The sequence below is a fragment of the Mobula birostris genome, chromosome 27 (genome assembly GCF_030028105.1).
Source record: "Mobula birostris isolate sMobBir1 chromosome 27, sMobBir1.hap1, whole genome shotgun sequence".
In the NCBI taxonomy this organism is placed as follows: domain Eukaryota; kingdom Metazoa; phylum Chordata; class Chondrichthyes; order Myliobatiformes; family Myliobatidae; genus Mobula; species Mobula birostris.
The window spans coordinates 26,849,028-26,870,558 of NC_092396.1; the positions used below are offsets into that span (position 1 = coordinate 26,849,028).

Here is a 21,531-nt window from a genome sequence, read left to right on the forward strand (position 1 = left end):
ATAAATCGACCATGATGGAATTGCAGAGCAAAGTGGGTTGAATGGCCTAATTCTCATCCGATGTCTCTTGTCAATATGTTTTATTTACTGTACTAAGTCCACTGGATTCAGACAAAAGTGTGTTATAAATAGTTAATAAATATAATTATACATTTCATAATGTGATTTTGCAAATGTATTTTTATCATTTTAATGACTGACATAGGACCTGAAATGTTATTTCTGAATAAATGAACTGGAAGTTGTCCATCAACATTTAATAACTAGTAACTTTGTTGTATCAAATACTTCGGTATCAGCTAACTCCCTTTCAAAAAGGAAAGTTCAATTTGAGACAGAATTACTAAGAGTTAACAAGTTCGTTTCAGACAGCTTCTCTTCATCATATGTACCTTCATTTTGTGAAACAAAACTCCTCCAGTTATCAATACAATAGAGATTCCACATTGCAGATGGTAAAGGAATTCAGGGCATTAAAGTATGGTCCCAGGATATCTTCAAGGAGCAATGCCTCAGAAAGACAGTGTCCATCATTAAGGACCCCCATCACCCAGGTCATGCCTTATTCTCATTGCCACCATCAGGGAGGAGAGACACGAGCCTGAAGGCACGCACTCAACGATTCAGGAATGGCTTCTTTCTCCCTGCCATCCAATTTCTGAATGGACATTGAACCATGAACACCACCTCACTACTTTTTAAATTTCTATTTTTGCATTATTTATTTAACTATTAAATATATTTACTGTAATTCACATTTGTTTTCTATTATTACGTATTGCATTGTACTGCTGCAGCAAAGCGAAGAATCTTCACAACATATGCCAGTGACATTAAACTTAATTCCGATTCTAATTCTGAATTGTGTCACGCCCCAGATCAGCCCTACTGGAAACAATGTGAAGGACTTACGAGGACAAAAAGCATAAATCTCAGAGAAATAGGATGTGGTTAATTGTATTCAATGATATCTTGTGAGAAGATGGTACTATTCAAAGGAACTCTTTCAATAAAGCATCAAACTAACATTTCTCTGACGTCACTAGATCTAGATGTGGTTACCTAGTTCAACATAGAACCATACTTTAATGTAGAACCACACAGTAAACCACTATTTCAAGTGAAATATTCATTTTTGCTGTCAACAGACCTTCCCTTTTGACATACTTAAACCTCCCACATGCATGAGGCACAGATCTATCTATTGATACAGTTGCAGGAAAAATATAAACAAGGTAGTTAATCATGGTGGCTCCAGACCACATGAAAAAGGAGGAAGGAAACCCCACATTGGTACTTCTGAAAAAGGAATTAAACCTACGTGAGATTTGTCTGAGTATCATTTTAAGGGTATTGAAATGTTTTATTTGCCACCGTTGTTCTTCCCTTTGCTTTTCTGTCCAATACTCCGCCCTCAATTCTATGCACAGATATAGTTCCAGCGACACTTTTGGCCAATCTTGAATTAACAAGACCATTCAACTCTCTGGCATCTCAGTCCTGACATCCACAATGCATTTTCCAGCCGTGTGCTCGAGAATGCAGTTGGCAGCGCACTTACAGAGTGTTAATGCTATGTTCAATAATGCTTACAGCAACAAATATTATTAAATAATAATATTAAAGCAACAAGTGCAAGATTTGTATTTCTTTTAAAAATATTATTAGTATGTTTTCCTGCTTGGAGATGTACATCCTAGCTTTGATTTAAGCTTTGAAATAATAATGATCACAATAGACTACAGGTAATTAAACATTCTTTATTTATTTATTGAGATACAGCACAGAATTTAAAGACCAGCCCAGATCGGAGGTGAGAACTGATTTTGCTCGCCCGCCGTGATTTTTACTCCTCTCTCCGGGGCGCTGGAGCCTTTTGCTATGTGTTGTTTGGTCAGTTTAAACGCCGGCCCAGATAGACTGAGAGGACAGGGTGTCGGTCGGGATGAGAGCTGATTTCGCTTCTTCTCCACAATGGTAATCTCTGTGGCGTTGAGGCTATGAACACTGCCCCGGCTGCTGTGCTCTGTGCCTGTTACTACGATGAACTGATAGGTGAGGCCTCGGGCTTACCCTGGGCTGCTCCGGGGTTTGGATCTGAGGACTCAGTCTTGGTTCAGAATGTTGTTGTTCGCTTCAACTGTTTGCATAATTTGTGTTTTTTTGTCTTTCTCTTGCGCATCGGGTTTTGGTCTTTTATTTTTATTCTTTTTTTTCTTCAGCTGGGTTCTTTCGGGTTTCTTGCTTTGTGGCTACCTGTGAGCAAGCAAATCTCAAGTTTGTACGACTTACGCATTCTCTGACAATAAATGGACTTGAAGTTTGAATCTTGAGTAGGCCCTTTGAGCCACACCACCCAGCAATCCTTTGATTTAATCCTGGCTTAATCACAGGACAATTTAGAATGATTAACCTACCAACCTGCATGTCTTTGGACTGTGGGAAACCAGAGCACCCGGAGGAATCCCATTTTGAGCACTGCAGTTCAACCCCCTCCCCCCACAGCTTTACTTTCCGGCTGCAGAACGCAGGTGCAAAGAACTCTGGTGAACAAGCGTGGTGCTTTACAGCACCAGTGATCAGAATGCTATTCTCGCCAACAGAGTACACAGTGACAGGGAAGGCTTCCTCAGGTTCCTCCCATATTCCAAAGAAGTGCAGGTTATGGTTGGTAAGTCGCGGGCATGCGGTGTTGGCACCAGAAGCAGAATTGCATTCATTCTCACTGACATGTCATCAAATTTGTTGTTTCACAGCAGACTACTGCAAGACAAAAGATAACAATAAATAAATAGTGCAAAAGATGAACAGTAGTGATCAGGGGTGGTTTAGAAATGCAGTGGTGGTGGGGAAGAAGCCATGCTAAAATGTCGAGACTTAGTCTTTAGGACCCTGTACCTCCTCCGCGATGGTAGCTACATGAAAAGGGCATATCCCAGAGGGTCTTTAATGATGGACACTGCCTTCTTGAGGTAGCACCTCCTGAAGATGTCCTGGATGGTGGGGAGGGTCACGTGCATGATGGAACTGGCTGAGTCTAAAACCCTCTCCACCCCCTTACGATCCTGTGCTTTGGAGGCTCCATACCAGTCTGTGATGTTCTCCACTGTACATCGGTAGAAATTTGCAAAGAGTCCTTGGAGACGTACCATATCTCCTCAAACTCCTAATGAAGTAGAGCCGCTGGGGTTTCTTTGTGATTGCATCAATGGAATTGGTTTATCATTGTCATATGTACCGAGTATACAGTGAAAAGCTTGTTTTCTGTAACGTTCATAAAGATAAAATCAATACACAGTGCCACAGAGAAAGTGCAGTGCAGGTAAACAATAAGGTGCAAGATCATAATGAGGTGCTGTGCCCAGGGATAGATCCTCTGAGGTTTTGATGCTCAGAAACAAGAAGCTGCTCCCCACTGACCCCTCGATGAGGACTAGCGTGTATTCTCCACTTCCTGAAGTCCACAGTCAATTACTTCATCTTGCTAACGTTGAGTGCAAAGTCAATGTTCTGACACCACTCAACCAGCCAATGCATCTCACTCTTGTATCCTTCCTTATCACCATTTTATACTCCCCAATACTTGATCCACCTGCTAATGGGTACAATTTCTCCTTATCTGCTCTGCTTACATTCTTCATAATGTGAAGCATCTTTACTAGGACATCTTGCCATTTTTTTTCTATACCTACAGCAAGGAGAACTATTCCTTGCTTCTCCAGTCTATCATTATACCTCAGTTGCCTTATCCTTGGAACTATTGCTTCTTCACCATCTTTCCTAAAGTATGGCACTCAAACTGGACAAGATACTTCATTTATTGCTGATTCAATTGTTCCAACAGGTCTAAATGATTTCCTTGCTTGAGCTTTTAGCTTGTATTTAAATAGCCCAGGATCCTGTGCACTTTTATAATCACTTTCTCAACTTCTACTAACTTCCAAAAAAATCACGCACATCTTGACGAAGGACCTCGGCCCAAAATGTTGACCTTACTCTTTTCTAGAGATGCTGCCCGACCTGTTGAGCTCCTCCAGCATTGTGTGTGTGTCACATGCACACCACGATCTCGTTGGTCTTACAGCCCTTCAAGTTTACATTACTTCTTATTGCCCCTTCTGACAATTTTAACACTTCACATTTGGCAGGATGAACTTTCACCTTCCTATTCACCATTCCATCTGCCTGACTAGAGTCTGTTGCTTTCATCCTCCTTTTCCTTGTGCCTCCAAGTTTGCAATTTTGGATATTGTACTCTACATCCAAATCCGAGATATAGAGAGGAAAATCAATCATCTTTTACTTAACCCAGGGAATTTCACGCATCTCTATCTTTTCCTACCATTTGACTTTGCCAATTTCTGATCCATGCTGCTACAATTCCTTATTCCATGACCTTCGATTTTGATGACGCCAATTACATGGCAACTTATTACAATCTTTTTTTTTATGTCCATTTAGATTCATAACACAGCTCAGGAGCATCCATGTTAACCATCTACCTGCACGTGATCTACATCCCTCCATTCCCTGCCTGTTTACGTGCTTTAACAGATGCTTCTTAAACAGCCAGGGCCTCAATTTCTTTTTCTTCGCTTCTAACTAGCCACGCGCCTGCAAAATGTATCTCAATTCAGTTTTTAGTTTATTGCCAATCTATTCATGGAGTCTCCTTGAGCCTCATTTCCTTTTCCACTAATCCCCCCCAACCCCACCCCACCACCCGGTACTAACCCCACCCCTACCCCTACCCCTCCAACTAAGCCTTCTGTGACCAACCCGCTCCTCAGTTGTGTAATTAACATGGTATCTATCAAACACGAGGAATCCTGCAGATGCTGGAAATTCGAGCAACACACATCAAAGTTGCTGGTGAACACAGCAGGCCAGGCAGTATCTCTAGGAAGAGGTACAGTTGACATTTCGGGCCGAGACCCTTCGTATCTACCATGGTTTACTTTGTAAAACTCCATATTCTCGGTTACCCATGGAATTTACAGGACTATATCTCATTCAGTTGATATAACAGACCAGGCACGAACATACTCTCAGGTAACCCATTCAAACCTTCAAACGGCTCACAGAGGCTAAATACTGCAGGGTCTAAAGACAAGTTATTTAGAAACACAACTTTAGCTTGTAAACACAAGAGATTCTGCAGATGCTGGAAGTATAATTTCTCAAGTGATGAAACTGACCACCACCCCGGGAAGGTAGCCTTGGAAAATCCCAGGAGAGGTTAAGGACATCAACACCTGTATCAAACACAAGTAGATCTTTGCATCTCCTTATTATTTTAATGTTGTAGTTTTATTCTCTTTCAAATATTTCCTATAAAACTTTCAAGCTTTTTGACAGCCGGTACAGCTTGCAGCTTAGCCATCAGTCAAAACAAAGGATGAATTTATGACTGACAGATGGAGCTGCCTTTCTTCAGAAAGCTTCAGGGAGGAGATCTGCTCGAGGTAATAGTAGTTTTGGTACACAGGTGAGGAGTGTGCTCAGGAATGTCCAATATCACATCCTCATAGATTTCTGTTAAACACCACGGGGCATGTCAGTTATCACCACATATGTTCACTGATTTCACAGTAAATGAAAAACTTCAGTTTGGCTGCTGTACAACTGTTTTCAGAAAAAAAAGTTAAAATCAATAGCAGATTTGTATATTGCGACGGTATCTCTGTCCACAAGGCCAAGGCAGCAAACAAAACTGAAAGCTAAAGTGCGAAGCTAAAGAGTTTAATTTCAAAAAAACATCAGAACAATTTTAGCTTTTGAATAAATCCAAAGGTGTGGGAATTCATGCACACCACAGTTTAACAAGTAACAAATGTATAGAAACAGAACACCTACAGCACAATACAGGCCCTTTGGTCCTTACCTTAGAAATTACCTAGGCTTACCCATAGCCCTCTATTTTTCTAAGCTCCAAGTACCTTTCCAGCAGTCTCTCAAAAGAGCCTATCGTACCCACCTCCACCACCGTCACCAGCAGCCCATTCCACACACACAATTCTCTGCATAAAAAATTTACCCCTGATATCTCCTCTGTACCTAATGTTCTCCTCTGTACTTAAGTATCTCCAGTAACTTAAAAAAAAGGTGGAAAATTGATAATTTCTTTTCAAAAATACCATACTCAAGAATCAGAACTAGCCCATTAAAAACACATGTGACAACTTTCCATGTGTTTCAGCATATCTATCCTGCTAGGGAAGAAGATGCCAATAGGAAACTAAATGTTTTAAATTTCAGAAATATTATGCATTTCTCCTTTTAGAAAGAGTTTGCAAAACTGGTTTTGCATTCAAACATGTTGCCAACTAGCTGGAAAGCAGACAGTGCTTACCTCCCACATATAAACGTTGCTTTTGACCTGGGATTTTTTCTTCCTTTCCCCAGAAAATGGACCATATTTTCGTCCTTTCTGAATAAACCTTGTGGCCCACACACCTGCAAAACACAAGTTTCATGAAGCCATACATCCAAGGTTTAACAAAGACCTAAAGAAAATGTAATTTCTCATATTTTTTCATATTTAGTTTTGAAATCGATGGCCATTCTGCCCATCAGACCTATATCAGCTCTTGGATCAATCCCATTAATCTTATCCCTTCACTTGTTTCACCATGACCTGTTCCTTCACACCTACCCCTCAACTCCCCTCAGCCCCAATTCCCCTGCACCTTTAACTACCCATTGGGTATTTTACAGCAACTGATTAACCAATCAACAAGCACGTTCTTTGGAATATGGATTGAAACCGTAGACTGGCCGTGGAGAATGCATGTAGTCCACAGCGAAAATCTTCAAACACTATACCTATAACAACCGAGCTCTGGGTTGAACAAGACTGGCTGGAGCAGGAGATAGCAATGCTTTCTCCATCCCATTCTGCCTTTGGGCAAGATATAATTCAAATAGATAGTCAGAATCCTTTTCCCAGGGTTCAATCACCAATTACTAGAGGACATGTATTTAAGACGAGAGGGTGAGAGTTTAATAGAGATGTACGGGCTATGTTTTATTTGTAACACATAATGGTGGGTATCTGGAACAGGTTGCCAGGATTAGTAATGGAGGCAGATATGAAAGGGGCATTTAAGAGACTGTTAGACATATGGATGTACAGGGAATGCAGGAATATGAATGATGTATAGGCTGAATCCAATATAGTGCTTGGTGCAGACATCCTGCGCCAAAGACCTGCTTCTATATTGTACTGTTCTATGTTAACGAATTATTAGTGTAAGTTAAAGATCAGGGTAAAATTGAAAATATGAAACGCTCAGAATTGGGATCAGGTTTTTCATGACTTATGTTATTTGCAGCAGCAGAACAGTGCTAGACAAAAACTTTACTTCAAGGATGGATGGTTGGATAGATGGATAGGAAGAATGAGGTAACATTCACGGACCATTCAGAAATCTGTTGACAGAGTGGAAGAAGTTGTTCCCAACACATTGAATGTGGGTCTTTGAGCTCCTGTATCTCCTCCTCGATGATAGTAATGAGAAGAGGGATGGGACCTTGGATGGTAAGGGCCCTCAATGATGGATGCCTCCTTCCTGAGGACACTGCCTCAAGATGGTGGGAAGGGCTGTGCCTGCGATGCAGCTGGCTGAGTCTACAACAACCCTCTGCTACCTCTTTCCAACCTGCCTGCACACTGGAGTCTCCATATCTGGGGATGATGCAGCCAGTCAGAATGCTCTCCACTGCGCATGTATAGAAATTTGCTACAGTCTTTTCAGAAATACCATATTTCCTCAAATTTTAATGAAGTACAGAAGCTGGCATGCCTTCTTCATGACTGCATCAATGTGTTGAGCCCATGACAGATCCTGAGATGTTGACACCCAGGAATCTAAAGCTGCTCACCCTTTCCACCACAGTCCTCTCAACGACAACTGGTGTATGTTCTCCTTCATCTCCTTCCTGTCATACACAATAAGTTCCTGGGTCCTGCTTACTTTGAGTGCAAGGTTGTTGCTGCAATTCCACTTAACCAGCCAACAAGTCTCACTCCTGTACACCTCCCCGTCATCGTCTGAGATTCTGCCAACAACAGAGGTGTCATTGATGAATTTATAGATGGTACTCAAGCTGTGCATCACCACACAGTCATGAGTGTAGAGGATAGAGCAGTGGGCTAACCACGCACACTTGAGATGCACCTGTATTGATTGTCAGCTTTAAGATGTTATTTCCCATCCACATTGACTGTGGGCTCCCGATGAGGATGCCAAGGACCCAGTTGCTGAGGGAGGCATTGAAGCAGGTTGATTAGTACTGAAAGGACGATGGTGTTGAATGCTAAGCTCTAACCAATAAACAGCAGCCTGACATCTGTATTACTGTTGTCTAGGTGTTTCAGTGCCAAGTGGAAAACCAGTGAGGTTGCATCCATGAGGAAATCTGCAGATGCTGGAATTTCAAGCAACACACATCAAAGTTGCTGGTGAACGCAGCAGGCCAGGCAGAATCTCTAGGAAGAGGTACAGTCGACGTTTCGGGCTGAGACCCTTCGTCAGGACTAACTGAAAGAAGAGTTAGTAAGAGATTTGAAAGTGGGAGGGGGAGGGGGAGATCCAAAATGATAGGAGAAGACAGGAGGGGGAGGGATGGAGCCAAGAGCTGGACAGGTGATTGGCAAAAGGGATATGAGAGGATCATGGGACAGGAGGCCTCTAGGGGGAAAGAAAAGGGGAGGGGGATGGGCAAGGGGTATAGTGAGGGGGACAGGGGGAGAAAAAGGAGAGAGAGAGAGAGAAAGAATGTGTGTATATAAATAATTAACGGATGAGGTACGAGGGGGAGGTGGGGCATTAGTGGAAGTTTGAGAAGTCAATATTCATGCCATCAGGTTGGAGGCTACCCAGACGGAATATAAGTTGTTGTTCCTCCAACCTGAAGGCCTGTTGTGGTGACAGACAAATTGCAGTGGGTCCAAGTCCTCGCTCAGGCAGAAGTTAATTCCAGTCATTTCATCGGAGCAGGATGATAGTTGTTGAAGCAGCTCACCCTGCTCTTCTGGGGCACAGGTATGATTGACACCCTTTTGATGCAGGTAGGGACCTCCGATCGCAGCAGTGAGTAGTTGAAGATGTCCTTGCACACTTCGGCCAGTCGGTCGGCACAGGTTTTCAGTGCTCTATCAGGTACACCGTCGGGGCCTGGTGCCTTGTGAGACTTCGCCTTCAAGGATGTTCTAATCACAAGACAAAGGAGCAGAAGTAGGCCATTCGGCCCATCGAGTCTGCTCCGCAGCTCCCCCATGAGCTAAACTATTCACCCATCTAGTTCCAATTTCCGGCTTTTTCCCCATATCCCTTGATACCCTGACTAATTAGATACCCGTCAATCTCCTCCTTAAACACCCTTAATGATTGGGCCTCCACAGCCATATGTGACAACGAATTCCACAAATCCACGATCCTCTGGCTAAAAAAATTTCTGCTCATCTCTGTTTTAACTGGGTACCCTCTAATTCTAAGACTCTGGCCTCTTGTCCTGGACTCACCCACCAAGGGAAATGACCTTTCCACATCTACTCTGTCCAACCCTTTCAACATTCGAAACGTTTCTATGAGACCCCCTCTCATTCTTCTATACTCTAATGAATACAATCCAAGAGCCGACAGACGCTCCTCATATGTTAGCCCCTGAATTCCAGGAATCATCCTCGTAAATCTTCTCTGAACTCTCTGCAACATCAGTGTATCCTTTCTAAGGGGACCCAAAACTGCACACAGTATTCCAAATGAGGTCTCACTAATGCCCCATAGAGCCTCATCAACACCTCCTTACTCTTATACACTATTCCTCTTGAAATGAATGCCAACATAGCATTCGCTTTCCTTACCACCGGTCCAACTTGGTGGTTAACCTTTAAGGTATCCTGCACGAGGACCCCCAAGTCCCTTTGCACTTCCAATTTTTGAATTTTCTCCCCATCTAAATAATAATCTGCCCGATTATTTCTTCTTCCGAAATTTACAACCGTACATTTGTCAACGTTGTATCTCATCTGCCATTTCTTTGCCCACTCTCCTAAACTAACTAAGTCTCTCTGCAACCTTTCCGTTTCTTCAACATTTCCTGCTCCTCCACCTATCTTGGTGTCATCCGCAAACTTGGCCACAAAGCCATTTAATCTATAATCCAAATCATCGATATACATCGTAAAAAGAAGCAGCCCCAACACCGACCCCTGCGGAACACCACTAGTAACCGGCAACCAATCAGAATAGGATTCCTTTATTCCCACCCTTTGCTTTCTGCCTATCAGCCAATGCTCCACCCATTTCAATATCTTTCCTATAATTCCATGGGCTCTCATCTTATTAAGCAGCCTCATATGCGGCACCTTATCAAAGGCCTTTTGAAAATCCAAATACACAACATCCACAGCCTCTCCCTTGTCAATCTTATTCGAGATTACCTCAAAAAATTCCAATAAGTTGGTAAGGCGGGATCTTCCCTTCATGAAACCATGCTGGCTTTGGCCTATCTTGTCATGCACCTTGAGGTATTTCATAACCTCGTCCTTGAGGATTGACTCCAATATCTTTCCCAACCACTGATGTCAGACTAATAGGTCTGTAATTTTCTTTTTGCTGCCTCCTTCCTTTCTTAAATAGTGGAACTACATTTGCGACCTTCCAGTCCTCCGGAACCATGCCAGAGTCTATTGATTCCTGGAAGATCATTTCCAATGCTTCCACAATCTCCAAAGCCACCTCCTTCAGAACCCTTGGGTGCACCTCATCTGGGCCGGGAGACTTATCTATTCTTAGTCCACTTCGCTTCCCAAGCACTTTCTCTCTAGTTATCTTGACTGTACCTAATTCTATTCCCTGATACCTCTGGCTATCAGGTATATTGCTCATGTCTTCCACTGTGAAGACTGATGCAAAATACTCATTCAGTTCCTCCGCCATCTCTTTGTTATCCATTATAATTACTCCAGCATCATTTTCAATCGGTCCTATATATACCCTTGTCACTCTTTTACTCTTCATATATTTAAAAAAGTCTTAGTATCCTTTTTTATGTTAGTTGCCAACTTCCTTTCATAATTCATCTTTTCTTTCCTAATGACTGTCTTAGTTTCTTTCTGTAAGTTTTTAAAAGTCTTCCAGTCCTCATTTTTCCCACTAATTTTTGCTTCCTTGTACGCCGTTTCTTTTGCTTTTATTTTTGCCTTAACCTCTCTCGTTAGCCACATTTGTGCCATTTTTCCATTCATGATTTTCTTTTTTCTTGGAATATATTTTTCCTGCATTTTCCTTATTTCTTGTAGGGATTTCATCCAATTCTGCTCTGCCGTCCCTCCATTTAGTTTACTTTTCCAATTGACTTGGGCCAATTCCTCTCTCATACCACTGTAATTTCCCCTGTTCCACTGAAATATTGATACACCTGATACCAGCTTCTCCTTTTCAAATTTGAAACTGAACTCAATCATGTTATGATCACTACTTCCAAGAGGTTTCCTTACCTCCAGCTCCCTAATCGCCTCAGGTTCGTTACACAGCACCCAATCCAAAACAGCCGGTCCCCTGGTGGGCTTCTGGACAAGTTGCTCCAAAAAGCCATCCTGTAGGCATTCTACAAACTAATGTCAGCCCCCAAAACAGTAATGCCAATGCTAGGAGGATTCACATGGTGTAGTGTTACACTGTCCTTTTCAAAGTGTGCAGGAAATACCCAGAAGCCCAGACGAAAGACGCAAGATCATTGAACCAAATTATTAACATTGCTTCTCTCACCGCAGATACTGTTTGACGTGGTAAGCATTTCCAGCATTTATTCAATTTATTTACATTAGAGAACAACTGTACCCAGACAGGTTTCAACATTATTATCCCTGGAATTCTGATCAGCACTTGTCCGCATTTCTTTCTCAACAACTTTGGTTAGTAAAAGCTGTTTATGACTGGGTGCTGCAAACCAGTGTTAAGATACTTGCGTTTAGCTGGAACTACAGCGGTAATATGGCAGAATGAACCTACATGCCTGCTTTGGGAGTGTGAAGCCGGAAAGAGAGACAGGAATAAACAGGAGATATGACCCAGGTTCGTAGGTCACAAGCAAGTCACTTCAAATGAGCAAATTGCTGAAAACCTGCCAATAGAAAGTTTGGGGATCAGAGAAGACATCCAAAACCAAAAAAAAAACAGTAGATGGCTATGTCACCAATGGACTGTTGTGTAACGATATGGAGAGTGACTCTTTCCTCCTGCTTTACAAGGTAAAGCTGTGTGCAGTCAACTTTCTGGTCAGTCTCCATTTTGTACAAACATGAGGAGTGCTAACTATCAGTCTTCAAAGCTTTTGATCAGACGGGTCCAACGTAAAATGACAAATGCAGGGGTTGTGAGAACAGGCGCAGAATTAATTTCCAAAGATGCTGATTATTTTCAGTTTCTGTCAACGAAACACTCACCTAGGCGTCTTTCATCCACTGCTGACTGCTGTAAGGTCACCTCTTGAGGAAGTCCCTTCAGTATACACTGGGGCACATCAACTAACATCTCCACTTTGGGTGCAGACATTAGATTGCTCTGAATTAAGTGATAAAACAGAAGCCATAAGCTTAGCAATTATAACATCACCTTAAAAACAACAAACAAGATTCTCATTCAGAGTGAACTTCCTATTCTGAAGTAGCCAACTAACTCAGTGGAAAAATCAGTACTCCATCTCAAAACCTTACGACGTAGAGTGTATTTTCACACAATTAATTATTCTGGAACTGTTGCTAGAGATCCTGATGAAGGACACAAGCTGAAATGTTGGCTCTGTTTCTCTCTCTACAGGTGCTGCCTGACCTGAAGAGTGGTCCAGAATTTTCTGGTTTGATTTCAGATCTGGGTTTTTTTTTGCACTTTTTAATGTTTGGACAGGACAAGTACACTTTTCCTTTAATTTTGTTTTCTCCAAGAAGACCACGACCTTGTCATAGGGTTTGGAGGCTTGCAGGCCTCAATTACCCAGAGCGCCACATTGCCTGGAGTCAGGGCTTTATGCTTTTACTTTTGGTAGGGTCACCCATGCCAAACAGATCAAAGGTGGAGACCAGACTAAGAATGGTCCTCCAGTCCTCCAGGTTCGGGGGTTCAGCTCAGGGTTAACAACACTGAATGGTCAAAAAGAAATTGTTACGGAAACAGCGATGAAGGTTCCTTCACTGTGGCCAAGGCTAGACAAAGATGGAGGACCTTCATTTCAGCCTTAAATGCCCTAATGGTGCTTTAGCGAATACCGTTTAATATTTAACATCCACAGATAGATAGGGACACTAAGCAAAGTGTCTTAGTGATGAATTGTATGACCCAGTTGCAGTCCCCTGTTCCAAGCACAGTTACTTAACTGCAGATAGAACTTCAGAATTTCAATACAAATCAGCTTAGTCCCTTGAATCTGCCAATTGCATACAGCACGAAACACAAGGGAATTCACAAAACACAGGACAATTGTGACAAAAACCAATGTAAAACCTATGCTCAAAGCCCATTGGAATATTGAGCCCCAGTTCTACACATCCACCTGAGAAAGATGCAAAGCCTTGAGTGATTTACTGGGGATAAAGGATTAACACCAAATTCATAAACTGCAGAAGCTGGGACTGTTCTCCAGGGAGCAAAGATCAGGGATGTTTACAATCATGAAAGGTTTGGATAGAACAAGTAAAGATAAACTATTTTCCGTTTAAAAGGAGTTTATAAAATAATTGGCAGAGGCATCAAGGGCTACAGGTAGGAAAAAAAAAACTTCTACTGCTTTGGGCAGTAAGGCTTCAGAATGAAAAGAGAACACTGTAAATACTTAGCAAGCTGTGGGGTATCAATGGAGATTAAAACAGGGTAAATAATTCAGGTCAATGACCTTTCTTCATTATTTTAGGATTTTGAATTCCCTGTTGACAGGACGGTAGATAGAGATCCTTAAAAAAAAATGGATTAACATTTCAAAAAGAAACTGCTAGGATTTTGGATGGAACCCATCGGGTTTCTCACAAGCCAGTGTAAGTTTGATGAGTAACATTGCTTTTCCATGTCCTACTGTATTTTACAAGAAATCAATGCAACATAGAGTTCATGACCAGAAATTTCAAAAAGAGGGAATGAGGCTGAATTATGATTACAACTAGCTACCAGACATTCATTGTTAGGCTCACATAAGGAATAAAGATCTTTTGCTGGGGCACCAGATGCGATTTCACACCTATGAACTCTCGCTTGGTTAAGTAGTCAAGTGTCATCACAAGACAAATGATCCTGAAAACCTGTTTTTAAAAAAAATGCATGCTGAAAACAGGAGAAAAAATGGAGCATGAATACAAATTCCTCAGTGATAACCTTCTCTTCTGTCAAAGTGGGAGACGCTGTTTATAGCATTCCTGAAGATAATCTGAAACAGAAATTTAACCTCTCCTCAGACAAGTGGGCTGAAATGACAGATCTGTACTAGGGTGGATGCCTAGGAGGTGACGCTCCGTGGACTGTATCCAACTGGTAATTCTCAACCTTTAGTGCAAATCTCTTCCAGATCCAGCAAATCCATCAGGAAATGTTACACCACACATAAAATAAAAACAGCTATGATAACCATGCTAAACATCATTCCAGGCCATGCAGCTAGCACAAGGTGTAAAGAGATTGCAGGAAAGTGAAAGATATATCTTCACCTGCCCTGAAAACGGCCACCTCCTCTCTCTTTCTTCTGATATCTTTGTTCTTTATCCATTTTACCCCATTCTGCCCTCCTCTGTTGAATGCATAATTAATAAACACTAAAGACACACAATTCTTATTCATTGATCGACACTACACACTCACATCGAGTTCCTCCATTGCGAACGGAAGGACCTCTTGATTGTGGGTAACTCTTTGAATCAATCAGTCAATGGCTCACATCACTACAAAGTAAAGGAAAGATACATTTTAAGAAATAATTGACAACTACTTACATTCGCCCAATGCACTTAACCACAGTCAAAGGTGCTACATAGTTGTGTTTGGTAGTATTCTGAGTTGAGGATTGATGGCCAAATGTTTTGTCATAGAGGTAACCTTTAAAAATGGAGGAGAGAGGAGTTCAGGTCTTTGTTGCAAACTAGTTTGCGCGTGGTTCCTCGAGCAGCAAAGAATCTGCTGGAGGAATTCCATTGGCCGGGCAGCATCTGTAGGGAGGAAAGAAATTGTTGACATTTCAGATTGAAACCCTGCATCGGGACTTCTATTTCAACCCAAAACATCAATGGTTCCTTTGTGCACCAAATCCTTGGAGTTTTACCTTGCAGAATGTTTATTGCTCCAGATTCCAGGATCTGCAGTTCCTATACTGCTTGTACATCTGTTTAAATCCATTTTCAATTGCGTCAAGGGCTATTGGGAAACTCAGAGTGTAGTAATAAGGCATCTGAAGGCACAGCCAAGTGTAACTGGTCAAAAGAAGAAGAATACTGACATCCTCAATATCTATGCTCAGGATTACAGTATCTTCAGTATTTGTTACAACAGAAAGGAATGCTCCATGTACAGGTGACTTGGATTCCTTCTCTCATAATGCCACTACTCATCAAAATTGTTTAGAAGTGGAATTTTGGCTGATGTTGAATCTACCACTTTGCCGTCCCGCATCTCCCTGCCTATCCAGTCAAATAATTGTGAGCTGAGCTCCGTCTTTGCTAGTCTATTTCTGTATTGCATGGAATATCCTTCGCATCTGACCGGCCACACCATCATTTTTTTTTTTGCAAGTTCCCTGATAGATTTTGACACAGTTGCAAGTATTTTAAAAAGATGTCCACACAGCACAGAGGGGAGCAGGGGAGGGGACTGATGTCAATAAGATAGTGGAGTACGATAAACTGAGTTTCAGAAGTTTGATTCTATTGTAACCAATGCAGCAAGATTTCAGGAGTGGTGCGCAGTGCACAGTCACTTCAGTGAATTTACAGCCAGTATGTCTGGGATATTGGAGGAAACTAGAGCTGCCAGGGGCAGGAGCCATGTGATCACAGAGGGGATGTGCCCTCTCTGAAGACAGTACTAGAGGTCAGCTAATCCCATTAGCTCTCATTAAGGACATATTCCTTTTCCGCCTCTCCTATACAAGTACGTTCCAAATCCGTATTAAACATTGGTGTTGTATATTTAATATCTCAGTAATGGTTGAGTAATTTTGTAAATATATTATTTGATTAAGCAATTTTTACCAATCAACTTCCCAAGCTCTTTACTTCATCCTTCCCCCTCCAGGTTTCACCGGTCACCTTGTGTTTCTCTCTTCCCTCCTCCATCATTTAAATCTACTCCTCAGCTTTTTTCTCCAGTCCTGCCGAAGGGTTTCGGCCTGAAACATCGACTGTACTCCTTTCCATTGATGCTGCCTGGCCTGTGGAGTTCCTCCAGCATTTTGTGTGTGTTGCTCGGATTTCCAGCATCTGCAGATTTTCTCTTGGTTGCAATTATGCAATTTTTGTTCGTTTAAATAATTCATTATGGATTACATGTAAAAGTACATGAATGGCAAACACAACAGTGGCGACAACAAAGTTTTAAAACAAATGCTAGATGACAACCTACCTGTTGAAGTGCAGTGAAACATTAGAGTTTTTAAAAAGTGCAGTGAGATTAAAAAAAACAGTACTTTTTTTTCTTTGCAAGACAAGAAAGATATTCAAGTTAAAAATAAAGGCAGAAAACAGAAGAATTCACAGGTTCATAGACAGTGAGTACTGGGTATTACTAATCATAATTAAAAAGAGCTGAATGGCTAACTATTCGGAAAGACAGATGCATTTGATTGCACAAGAGATACTGGTTGTTGTATACAGAGCGAATTAAGCAGTATTTTGAAACAAATGAAATCGCCAATGAGAAGCGAGTGCTAGTTTTGTTGAGTGCATTGGGTGAAAGAGCATATAGTTTGCTTAGGAGTTTAACTGCTCCAACCAAACCTACTGAAATGAGCTTTGCTGATATTGTGAAAGTAAGGCAGGAACATTTAGAAACCATTGCTGATTGCAAAATGCTTTAGATTTCATAAGTGTAATCGAAAGGAAGGGTAGTCCATTTCAGCACAAGTGGCTGAATTAGAAACATCTGAGCATTGTCAGTCAGTGATGGGCTTAATGAGGCACTGAGCGATTGCTTAGTTTGTGGCATTTTACAAGAAAGCATTCAAAAATAGGTCCCAACTGAAGCATGACTCACATTTCAAAGAGTGGTTGAAATTGCTGTATCAATGGAAAAGGCAGATAGATATGCAGTTGAGTTGCAGACAGGAATGAAAGTCAGTGTGAACAAAATTGCAACGTCTAGACAGAAACCGGCCTGGCCAAACAAATTGTGTTACCGTTGTGCAAAGGTGAAACTGGCAGAAAATGCAGCAAAGTAGGGCGCATACAAAGAGCATGTTGGGCAGATGAAAATAAGTAGTTTTTTGATGAAAAACCTGATAATGATGAGAGTGACACAGGACTGAGTAGCCTCGAGATTTACATTGTGAAAACTAACATGAGACAAGCAACATGCCTTACACCAGAAGTGAACAGCAAACTAATAATAATGAATTGGACACTGGCTCAGCTGTTTCAGTCATTTCACAAAATAAGTTTGAATGACATTTTAAAAATATTGAGCTATAGCCTGTAGATATCCAACTAAGAAGATATTCTGGAGAAAAGATTACTCTGGTGGGAATGACATTGTTACAGTGAAATACAACAACCAACAATCCACATTGGGTTTGTACGTGGTAAAAACAGGAAGGCCAGCTTTGTGGGATTGTGAGTGGCTGAGACAACTACAACTTGATTGGAGATCCATCCACTATTTGCTTGTCACATTCCCTGGGATACAGTTAACTGAAAGCGAATTAAGAAAGATACCAGATGGTGCCACATCAGTGTTCAAGGATAATGTTGCAATACTCAAACATATCAAGGATTAAAATAGTGCCAATAGACAAGCATGGAGGAGTGTTGTGTATTTAATACTTCAGCAATATTGTAATATTGTAAATATATTGGTTTACACATTCATTATTTAAGTAATTAATTACGGGTTAAAGTAAAAGTACATGAACGGTATGTTACATCACACCACCATGTCATACTTGCGCGTCTCTCTCAGAGAAAAAAGGAAACTAAGACACACATTCCCGTCTCTGTGTTTCTATCTTGATTAGTTTCCTGTTTTGGAGTGACCAACTGTAACAATTGGGACCGAGAGGCAGCTACACCGTGGAGCTTCCCACAGAACCACCACAATCCAAATGCTCCCTATTGTCCAGAGACTGAGATTTTAAGGATCGGAGCAACACACACAAAATGCTGGAGGAACTCAGAAGACCAGGCAGCATCCATGCTCCTATGCTCTGTCTGCTGGAAAATGCAGGATCTCCCAGTGGCCACCCATTTTAATTCCACTTCCCATTCCAACATGTCAATCCATGGCCTTCTTTACTGCTGCGATGAGGCCACACTCAGGCTGGAAGAGTAATACCTTATATTCCATCTGGGTAGCCTCCTGCCTGATAGTCATAGTCATAGTCATACTTTATTGATCCCGAGGGAAATTGGTTTTCGTTACAGTTGCACCATAAATAATTAAATAGTAATATGTAAATTATGGCAGGAAATAAGTCCAGGACCAGCCTATTAGCTCAGGGTGTCTGACCCTCCAAGAGAGGAGTTGTAAGGTTTGATGGCCACAGGCAGGAATGACTTCCTATGATGCTCTGTGTTGCATCTCGGTGGAATGAGTCTCTGGCTGAATGTACTCCCGTGCCCAACCAGTCCATTATGTAGTGGATGGGAGACATTATCCAAGATGGCATGCAACTTGGACAGCACCCTCTTTTCAGACACCACCGTCAGAGAGTCCAGTTCCGTCCCCACAACATCACTAGCCTTACGAATGAGTTTGTTGATTCTGTTGGTGTCTGCTACCCTCAGCCTGCTGCCCCAGCACACAACAGCAAACATGATAGCACTGGCCACCATAGACTCGTAGAACATCCTCAGCATCGTCCGACAGATGCTAAAGGACCTCAGTCTCCTCAGGAAATAGAGACGGCTCTGCCCTTCTTGTAGACAGCCTCAGTGTTCTTTGACCAGTCCAGTTTATTGTCAATTCGTATCCCCAGGTATTTGTAATCCTCCACTATGTCCACACTGACCCCCGGCTGGAAACAGGGGTCAACGGTACCTTAGCTCTCTTCAGGTCTACCACCAGCTCCTTAGTCTTTTTCACATTAAGCTGCAGATAATTTTGCTCACACCACGTGACAAAGTTTCCTACCATAGCCCTGTACTCAGCCTCAACTCCCTTGCTGACGCATCCAACTATGGCAGAAAACTTCTGAAGATGTCAAGACTCTGTGCAGTAGTTGAAGTCCGAGGTGTAAATGGTGAAGAGAAAGGGAGACAAGACAGTCCCCTGTGGAGCCCCAGTGCTGCTGATCACCCTGTCGGACACACAGTGTTGCAAGCACATGTACTGTGGTCTGCCAGTCAGGTAATCAAGAATCCATGACACCAGGGAAGCATCCACCTGCATCACTGTCAGCTTCTCCCCCAGCAGAGCAGGGCGGATGGTGTTGAACGCATTGGAGAAGTCAAAAAACATGACCCTCACAGTGCTCGCTGGCTTGTCCAGGTGGGCATAGACACGGTTCAGCAGCTAGACGATGGCATCCTCAACTCCTAGTCGGGGCTGGTAAGCGAACTGGAGGGGATCTAAGTGTGGCCTGACCATAGGCTGGAGCAGCTCCAGAACAGGTCTCTCCAGGATCTTCATGATGTGGGAGGTCAATGCCACCGGTCTGTAGTCATTGAGGCCGCTGGGGCACGGCGTCTTCGGTATAGGGACAAGGCAGGACATCTTCCACAGTACAGGAACCCTCTGGAGACTCAGGCTCAGGTTGCTGGCATGAAAATTGATTTCTCGAACTTCCGGTAATGTGCCCCCCCCCCCACCAATTCCCATCCCCTTTTCCCTCTCTCACCTTATCTCCTTGCCTGCCCATCGCCTCCCTCTGGTGCTCCTCCCCCCTTTCCTTTCTTCCATGGCCTTCTGTCCTCCCCTATTAGATTCCTCCTTCTCCAGCCCTGCATCCCTTTCACCAATCACCTTCCCAGCTCTTTACTTCACCCCCCCACCCCTCCTGATTTCACCTTGAGTTTCTCCCTCCCCTCCCCCCATCTTCTAACTCTGACTCCTCATCCTTTTACACTCCCGTCCTGCTGAAGGGTCTCGGCCCAAAATGTCGACTCAACTCTTTTCCATAGATGCTGCCTGGCCTGCTGAGTTCCTCAAGCATTCTCCGTGTCGCTTCGATTTCCAGCATCTGCAGATTTTCTCTTGTTTTTAAAGGGCCCGAATTGTTTTTTGGAGGTATACTTTAATAAATGCATGGCAATCATATTTTCGACCCATAAGTGTCAGCTTCTCCCACAAAACTTTGGAATGGATTATTAATGGGCAGATTTAGGACTCTGACTGACTGATCACTGCAGCCTGAGCTTGAGCAAATACACAAACAAGGATGTAAATTGCACTGGCAACCATCAACTAGACTGATGGAATAGTTTTTAGTAAAACAGCTACCAGCATATTCAAACACTGTAGCTACTGCCAGCCCTTTCCACGTCCAATGATTAAAAGGCACTTGGAAGATACTTGGATAGGGGAAGTGTAAAAGGGAGTATGTGTTACTAAAGGCAAATAGGATCAGCATTGTTTGGCGTCAGAGTGTGCATTGAAGTGAATTGACTCTATTTCTTACATCCTTCACATACATGAGTAAAAATTTTTACGTTACGTCACCATCTGAATGTGCAATTTATAGTAAATAGTATGTACAACAGGACAGTCAATATAGCGTAGAAATACAATTGTGTCAGCGTGAATTAATCAGTGTAATGGTCTGGTGGAAGAAGCTGTCCCGGAGCTGTTTCTGTGGTACCGTTTCCTGGATGGTAGCAGCTGGAACAGTTTGTGGTTGGGGTGACTCAGGTCCCCAGTGATCCTTCGGGCCCTTTTTATGTAACTGTCACTGTAAATGTCCTGAATAGTGGGAAGTTCACAACTACAGATGCGCTGGGCTGTCTGCACCACTCTCTGCAGAGTCCTGTGATTAAGGAAGGTACAGTTCCCATACCAGGCAGTGATGCAGCCAGTCAGGATGCTCTCAATTGTGCCCCTGCAGAAAGTCATTAGGATTTGGGGACTCATGCCAAACCTCTTTAACGCCTAAAGTGAAAGAGGTGCTGTTGTGCATTTTTCACCACACAGCCGGTATGTACAGATCACATGAGGTCCTCGGTGATGTGTATGCCGAGGAACTTAAAGCTGTTTACCCTTTCAACCCCAGATCCATTGCTGTCTAATGGGGTTGGTCTGTCTCCATCCCTCCTGTAGTCCACAACCAGCTCCTTTGTTTTTCTGACATTGAGGGAGATGTTGTTTTCTTGACACCACTGTGTCAGGGTGATGACTTCCTCTCTGT

General features: G+C 42.6%; 1 protein-coding gene across 2 annotated transcripts in view; it reads right to left on the bottom strand.

Annotated features, from left to right (window-relative positions):
• Positions 1-21,531, bottom strand: part of prdm2b (PR domain containing 2, with ZNF domain b) — a 204,715-nt gene that overhangs the window by 125,703 nt on the left and 57,481 nt on the right. For both annotated transcript variants that reach the window (XM_072244843.1, XM_072244844.1), the window contains exons 2-4: positions 14,850-14,929; positions 12,455-12,572; positions 6,353-6,456 (exon numbers count right to left, since the gene is read on the bottom strand). In XM_072244843.1, the coding sequence (XP_072100944.1) occupies positions 6,353-6,456; positions 12,455-12,572; positions 14,850-14,864 (237 nt within the window). In that variant the 5' untranslated portion in view covers positions 14,865-14,929. The remainder of the gene's footprint in view (positions 1-6,352; positions 6,457-12,454; positions 12,573-14,849; positions 14,930-21,531) is intronic.